The 7884-nt window shown below is 42.5% G+C and overlaps 1 protein-coding gene across 1 annotated transcript; it reads right to left on the bottom strand.

Moving 5' to 3' along the window:
* Positions 1-662: 662 nt before the first annotated feature.
* mlh1 (mutL homolog 1, colon cancer, nonpolyposis type 2 (E. coli)) lies at positions 663-7769 on the bottom strand. The gene is made up of 19 exons (XM_044046562.1): positions 7317-7769; positions 6887-6977; positions 5936-6034; positions 5773-5846; positions 5606-5678; positions 5426-5517; positions 5299-5341; positions 5093-5181; positions 4864-4976; positions 4686-4779; positions 4024-4177; positions 3559-3908; positions 2421-2566; positions 1795-1903; positions 1646-1709; positions 1392-1556; positions 1211-1303; positions 1010-1120; positions 663-918 (listed from the first exon to the last, which is right to left on the bottom strand). Exons 1-19 carry the CDS (start codon positions 7421-7423, stop codon positions 763-765), a joined length of 2223 nt encoding a protein of 740 aa, XP_043902497.1. The 5' UTR covers positions 7424-7769; the 3' UTR covers positions 663-762.
* Positions 7770-7884: the final 115 nt, after the last annotated feature.

Here is a 7884-nt window from a genome sequence, read left to right as displayed (position 1 = left end):
TTGAGTTAAAAGCTGATGTTTTTGTTTAATTATTATATGTGGGATAGACTGAGGCACAAATAGGAGCATCTACACTACAGCATGAATCATGGAATTATACTTTTCCTTAATTCACCCGTTAAGTTTCCATACAGATCTTACAAACCCATAATTATCCATCAGGCTTTTTGCAAATGAAGGTTTAAAGTTACTTCACGCTGAGCTTTGATTCCTCCACATTACACATACCTCAGAGTGATGAGGGAAAAGTACAGAAATAATAAATGTCAAGCGTGTGTGCTTGTACATTTTGTGTGTATTTGGGAGGCTTGTGACTATTTGTTTTTTTTCTGGCTGCAGTTTTCTCTCCTACAAAACTAATCACAAGGCTGAGCACTTTTAAATGGGAAGGGGAAGTTTTTCCTATGACGGAGCAGATATAAATCATGGCGGATTTATTTATTTATTTTACTTTTTTTTTTTTTTAGATTATTTTCTGCATTTTGACCCATCCTAGAATTAGGAGCAGTGGGCTGCCACACTGAGTAGCGCCCGGGGAGCAATGGGGATTAGGTACCTTGCTCAGGGGTACCCCAGCCCTTTCGACCTGGTGGGGACTTGAACCGGCAACCTTCCGTTTTTCTTTGGTTTTTTTTCCATCCATCACAAAGCGATGATAAGTCTTGGTTTTATACAGTATTTTATTTACAGCACAAATATTACATCCAAGTGTAAAAGCAAGCAGCCAGTTAGGTTGAGTTTTCAGTCATATGATCATGAGATTCAGCACCTCTCAAACACTTTATAGAGGTCAGGTAAGTTGGCGATCTGCAGGACGGTGCCGTCCTCGCTGAAGTTCCTAGGAGGACTTAGGAGCGTCCGAAAAGCTTTGAAGATGATGTGCTCCATTTTCCACCGCCACAGATTTGCCTCATCATCCTTAAACCAAAAATACACAACACAGATGTAAAAAAAAAGTGTCATTGAAGAAGGAATATTAAAAAAGGTTGACATGTGTTCAACATAGGACCTGCTCCTCTCCTGGCTCAACCTCCAGGATGTACTGCTTCCTGATGGAATAGAAGGTGCTGCACTCCTTACTGAAGTCTTTAAAGCACTCCCTCTCATTGTCCCAGTTCACCTGCAGCACACACCGCCGTAAAAGCATTCTGATTTAGTTTGTGCTTTCAGAATCTTGTCATAAAGGAGAAGAAAGGAACAAGGACCTCACCTCAGTGGCCAGGCGCAGGATGAACATGGGCAGACCCTCCATGACGGGAGTGTACTTGTCGAGCAGGAGTGGCAGTCCTCGAAGATTTCCCTCCTATGACGTAAGAAACTCAATTTACAACATGGCTTACTGTGAAGAAGCAGACTAAAACTGGCAGCATAAATTAACGTGGGAGTGTGACCTGGTCTATCTCCACGGAGAAGTAGTCCTCCAGCATCTCCGCTTTCTTCCTCAAGAAGTCCACAATGTACTGAGCGAGGCCTTCTTTGGGTCCGTCGTCCTCTGTCCAGCCACTTTCCTCACAGTCCAGAGCCAACATGGCCAGGTCATAGAGCGGAGCTGGGGTCTGTGTGCACATGACGAGCCATTAACCATCATACTCCGTCTGCACAGCATCATCTTACCATTCACGACCAAGACGAAGACTTAACTCACAGAGAGTCTTAGTACACCAAAGTTCCCAAAGTCGTAGATCAGTATTTGGTAGAAAAGCTCCTGGCTGAAACCCAAGAGAATGAAATGAGGCAGAGCAGCGGATCGAAAAACACTGAAAATGATCCGTGTTTACCAACTAGGTCTCTGACCTGAGTTTGGTGGTGTTGACCAGGTACAGTTTAGTGTGATGTTGGATTAGTGTCCACTGGGGATTGATGCAGCCAACAAATGAGTGGTTCTGCAGCATTTCTTGAAGACCTGGAGAAAACGGATGCAATCCAAGCGACAATGGCGACTTGTGTCAAAAAAACTTTGACCTATTCTGAATACAGATGAGCTGGTATAATGCTTGGTATCAGTCTGATACTGGTCAAAATCACTATGGAATATGGAGAAAAAGAAAAACTACAACCCAGAAACCCTATCATAAATGCTTCACTACGCACAGGCCGTAAATAGGGACGACATGTGCAGCATCAATGTCTTGTGACAAGCATCCACGTGTCATTTTATAATAAAAGAAGAAAAACCAAGAGTAGTAAAGTGTATTTTTGTTTCTGGAAAATTGAAATACAAAGCAACGATATTGCTGTGGTTAGGCTGTAAATACATCAGCACAAATGTATTAAAAACAGCCTAGTAACAGAAGATGTAAACTGTACTGACATCAGTTTTGGTTCTACTACTCCATACTACTTTGTGTCCGATCGAGTCATCCCTAAATGCAAAGATGTGATCTGTATGTTCACCTACAACATGTTTTGTTTTTGTTCACCTTTATGTGTGCTCTCCATGATCTCAGCTCTCAGCTCTTTGATGCTGTTCAGTTTTATGACTCGTCTCTTGGGCACAGCTGCAGCTGTCAGATTCTCTTCCTCCTCCTCCTCCTGCTGTTGCTGCTCCTCCTTCCTCGGACGCTTCCTAGGTAACAACAACAACAACATACAGCTGTCACACATCATGCATTCAGTACAATGCGCGTCTACAAACGTGCAATGTTCTATTTTGACACAACCTGACGAGATAAGACTCTGTTGGTTTGCTTTTCAGCCACATGGAGGCAACTGTAGCATAATGATGAATACAATAGTGGTAGAATTTGGCAAAGAATTGAAACATCTGGCAGACACAACCCACAGTATTCATTCAGAGTTGTTTGTCCTGTCATCTGAGGGCTGTACGTGGGTCTTAAACTGCTCAATGTTTATTTATTTCTTCATCTGCTGTTCCTTTGTTTTGTCTTGTACCCTTTAGTGCTGCACATGTGCTGTATTGAATGTGTAAATACGCTTTTTGAAGGGAACTGGATTATGGATACAGAACTTTTAGATACAACAGAGCATGGTTTAAAAACAGTCTCATACCTTCTGCCAACACAGTACTAAATCAGCAGGGAATCCAGCACTAATGTGAATAACGCCTGACTGTCTTAGTTGCGCCGTGTTGGAGATCTATTGCCATGATCTGTTGATTTGTCATCGTTGAAGTGAATGCCATGTGTTTTGTCAATGTTGTTTCTTTGGTGCGTGCTGTTGTATGTAAGGTGACAATACCCGTGTGTACAGAATCTGTGGAAAAAGGGTAATAAACTAACTAAATATTAAAAGCAATAAAACCAAACCAGAGGACAACTGCTTCCTGTAAACAAAACATTGAGCTAATAATGAGCCACAGAGCTCTGCAGGCGTATTATAGTGTTTATGTTCATTACACTGGATCTAATAAACAATTATAATAACAATAAAGAGGTTGACGATGATACGTAGAGAGACAAAAATGAGTTGAGCACTAATAGTAAGCTCACGCAGTTACATTCTGTCAAGAATACAGATTGGAAATTAACTGCAGGTCAACGATTACTGACCTGTTCTGAACTGATTTGTAAAACTCAGTTTTGGAAAGAGGTCGATCACCTTTGAGCATCATAAGCACTGACACCGTTTTCTTCTTCATCTTTAGAAACTTCTGCCCCCTGCTGAGCCATGGCCGCCACCATCTCTGCATCATCTTCCTCATCCATCTCTATGCTGTGAGGATGGGTGGTTTTGTTGGCAGCCTCCTTGCTGCTGGGAACTCCTGGTTCCGGCTCAGGATTGGGCGGCGGCGGCGGCTTCTCTTTTGGCTGCAGGAAGGCGTCCAACTTCTGAGCGCGACAGTCAGTCCTCACCATCTGATGTGCGTAGACTCTCTCGGTGGAATCCGCCGTGGCGCTGGAGGACGTCACCTCTGTGCCACCAGAGACCGACAGACCTGGTAACAACGTCTGCACAAACACAAGTGAACGTGCGTCACAAATACACACTCACACTAAGAATGAGCACGTGAGCTGAGCAAGTTCTCGGACATTAGTAGAAATAGTGATTCGAGTGATATCCTACTTGAGTAAAATATGTGCGTGAGGAGTTGGTGCCCAGCAGTTTGCTCTCGACGTGCCTCTGAACACTCTCGATGATGCTGTCTTCGTGCAAGAAATGCACCTCGTGTTTGGTGGGGTGAACGTTCACATCGATGTTCTTTGGCGCGATCTCTAAGCTGCAATAATCAGAAAGCGTTGGTGAATACAAGAGGACTCTCGCAAAACAAGGGGTGACAATCCCAGGGTACGCGATACCAATAATATCGACAATTCTGTGATAATCAGTATATTGCAAGACAATCATATAGCGATAGATCATGATATCTGTCTAACTGAAGAAGTCTAAAGTGCAGGATTTCTCTATTTATTCACAACATAGAGAACAAAGTGCATAAAGTCTATTTATAGTATTGAATGTGGATGAGGCATCTCTTAACGTAGATTTCAACCACCACCTATAAACTCCTTCTTCTTCGGCCAGGTAACTTCCCCCCAAGTTTCCCTCATTAAACAAGTGAAACTGGCAGGGACTGTTTCCTTTAGAGCGCCTTCATTTGTTAATTAAAATATGAATATTTGCTTGTATAGCACAAGGAAGGACAGCGATACATCACTACATTGATATTTTGGCCCAGCCCTACTAACAACGATGGAATCCACTAATGCAGACAAGCTCACGGTTACCTGAGGTAGAGAAAAGGGTGCGTGTTCTTGGGAAGGTATGCGCTGTAAGCCGTCTCGATCGCTTTCTTCAAGGCGCTCGACTCCACCAGACGATCTAAGACACGACAGACCATTTAACAAAGATTCAATTACCCACAGCTGTCAGCTACACTCCGACTAGCTTTTCCACGATACATACTGTTGATGAAGAGGACCATGATACATTTCTTGACGGAGTAGTTGGCATTTGAGATGTAGCCTTTTATCTTGTATGCAAGCTTCTGATCCTCGCAGCCAACTTCAATGAGTTCCCTGGTAACATAGCAACGAGCCAATCGTGCAGTCAGCGTGTGAGGGGATACGGGATCACGACAGCAGAGAGCATCGAAGCTGATTTTCATGTCTTGCTTTGTTAGTTTCATTAATACCTGCTGACTGCATTTCCAAACACGACTCGAATGTTATCCACTACTGAGGCGTTGGGTAGGGTCCTCACATCTGCTACAGTCTCTCCTTGCTGTTAAAAGGAAAGAAAATGGGTGATGATTCTTTTTGTCAGTTGGTATTACGGAGCCAAACATGGTCACCTTTAACCTTTGCGCTTGAATCAAATAAAAAAAAAATCACATCTCACCTTTTTGACACAAAAGCTTTTTCCTGAGTTGTGTATGGCATACCTTCAAAACAACACAAGAACACTGAGTACGGAGGCGCGTAAATACAAAGCAGGAATTACAATACAGGAGGAATAAACCCCAGACCTGCTGACCACCTCTACAATCCTGGAGTGCTCGTCACTGGGGCTCTTCAAAGCTTTTCTCCTGGTCGACACGTTATAGAAGAGGTCCTCGGCCTGCACACAGGGAGAGTACAGAACTGTTGTTGTCTACGCGTATCCGTGAAAGTCAGTCTGTAAGACGTGATGCGTTCAATGCACTCACAAGAATCTGTGTTCCCTGGTTGCCAGCGCATGGTTTAAGAGCACCTTTAAGTTTGCCATCACTGTAGCAGCCTCTGCATGACAACACAATGACAGAGTAGATGTGTTACATGCTACGACCATTTGTAACTCGCGGGGAAAGCAGATAAGTGAGCTGTGATTTCATACCTGTACGCACATTTGGCATCAGCTGTCTTGGTCGTTATGGTCACATGTGCAACATGGCTTATACTCGCAAGGGCCTGCAACCAAGAATAGGGACAACAGAAGTAAATGTATGTCGTTGTTTTGTACACAAAAGGCCGTATAAAAACCTCAAAGCTTTGCTTACCTCTCCTCTAAATCCGTATGTTGCAATGGCCGAGAGATCCTCAAACGTCTGCAGTTTACTGGTGGTGAAACGCTCACAAACTATTTCCATATCTTCCTTCTGCATTGATCAGGTCACAAGTCAAGAACCGACACGTCGACACTTCTTCTAAGGACGCTGTACTGACTTCCATTCATTTGGACAAAATGTTCAACTTAACCCTTAACTACAACCAATTAATGCCTAACCCTAACCCCAAATTAACTTAACTTAACCACAATTCAACTCAAAATTACCAACTAAATTGAACCAGTTCCAAGTGCATCAGGGAACTACAGTGGTCATTGCATACCAGAAAGTGACTAAACTATTTAGGGCTGTGAACAATTATTTTCATAATCGAAACATAGTAATTGTTTGGTCCATAAAATGTTGAAAAATGTGGATAAGTGTTTCTCAAATGTCTTGAAAATACTCACATTTAAGAAGCTAAAAAGTCAGAAAACTTGTTTTAATTCTTTAAAATAAACACTAAAAACTGATTTTCAAAATAGTTGACGATTAATTTAGTAATCGATTAATGGAGTAATTGTTTCATCCCTAGTTTTATTTTTTATTATTTTCATTATTTTAATGCAGTTATACAAACATTATTAAGGGTAGTATATAAGCAATACACCCACCTAAATGTTACATGCAGGATCTATAATCCTAACTTTAACCAGAGCCTCAGAAAACAGGGTTCACCTCATTTTGAAGACAACAGCAATGGTCCAAAAGAGTACAAGTACACACATTTGTCATAATGCATTCACTTCTCCCAATCCAATAATCCTATAGATAAACCCTCATTGTGATGGTTTTTGATCCAAAATGAGTTCTCTCAACTTACAAAAACACACTTAAAGCTAAGAAGAGATCACACAACAATGTTAAATCTGTGTAAAGATGCGGATTAAACTCGTCACTCACTCTGATGCCAGTGCCGTTATCCTGGATCTGAAGCAGCTTCAACCCTCCATCTTTCACTGTCACCTGGATGTTGGTGGACTTGGCATCTAAACTGTAACGTCAAAAAAATCAGACATTGCAAAAGGTCACTTCAGCCCATAGCCAAGAGGAAAGGAAATGGGCTCGTAACTGGAAAATTGCCAGTTCAAATCCCGGGAAGTGCCCCAGACTGGGGTGCCCCTGAGCAAGGCACTCACTCATCGTGTGTGTGTGTGTGTTCACTACAGGTAGCGATTACACTTCGAGTTACTTGAATGTTGACAGGTGTTTGTTAATTACGAGGTTTTGCCACAAGCCTAATGTAAACAATGATGTCTCCCAGCAGAGTTAATTAAAGTTAGACAGAAACTTTAATTAATGTGTGTGTGAATCACAGACGTTTGTCAGTTACCAGTTCTCGATCATTTCTTTGACGGCGTTGGCAGGACGCTGGATGACTTCTCCTGCAGCAATCCGGTTGACAACAGTCTCGTCGAGCCTGCGGATGATTCCCGCCATGTTGACAGACAGAGCTGCTGCTCAGAGCAGAGAACACAGCAAGAACACACAAAAAATAGCGGAAGCGAACGTTTAAAAAGTTAGCTTCAATGCAGCATCACAACCAGAAACACGGCAGAGTGTTCATGTGACGCCATAGATGAGAAAACGTAAGATGTCTCACTCTGCCTCAGAATATCAGAGCAAAGTTAAAGTCTCAGTGTTCATCTGTCACAAAAGTGTTGTATAGTCATCGTTAAGACAGTTGAATTATTCCGGTTCGCGTTTTTTTTAATAAAATGACTCGTTGCGTTTCGTTACAATTACTTTTTCCTCATGGAGTCATTCATCTTTTTCAGTGTAAACAATCTTTGATGGCTCAGCGCGGGTAGAAAATGAGAGGGCGGGGCCTGCGTGCATCTGGAGAAAGAGGACGTGAAGACGTCATCGCTCATTCATTGGCTTAAAATCTTCTTTGTTAC

This window comes from Solea senegalensis, linkage group LG15 (genome assembly GCF_019176455.1).
Source record: "Solea senegalensis isolate Sse05_10M linkage group LG15, IFAPA_SoseM_1, whole genome shotgun sequence".
In the NCBI taxonomy this organism is placed as follows: domain Eukaryota; kingdom Metazoa; phylum Chordata; class Actinopteri; order Pleuronectiformes; family Soleidae; genus Solea; species Solea senegalensis.
The sequence above is the reverse complement of the archived record's forward strand: the minus strand, read 5'-3'. Positions and strand labels throughout refer to the sequence as shown.

Excerpts from the sequence above, each read along its gene's own strand:
- mlh1 (XM_044046562.1), bottom strand. The coding sequence starts at position 7,423 with ATGGCGGGAATCATCCGCAGGCTCGACGAGACTGTTGTCAACCGGATT. Across the intron at positions 5,182-5,298 it reads AAAGCTTTTGTGTCAAAAAG|CAAGGAGAGACTGTAGCAGA; the intron begins GTGAGATGTGAT and ends TCCTTTTAACAG. Across the intron at positions 2,567-3,558 it reads AGTGCTTATGATGCTCAAAG|GAAGCGTCCGAGGAAGGAGG; the intron begins GTGATCGACCTC and ends GTTGTTACCTAG.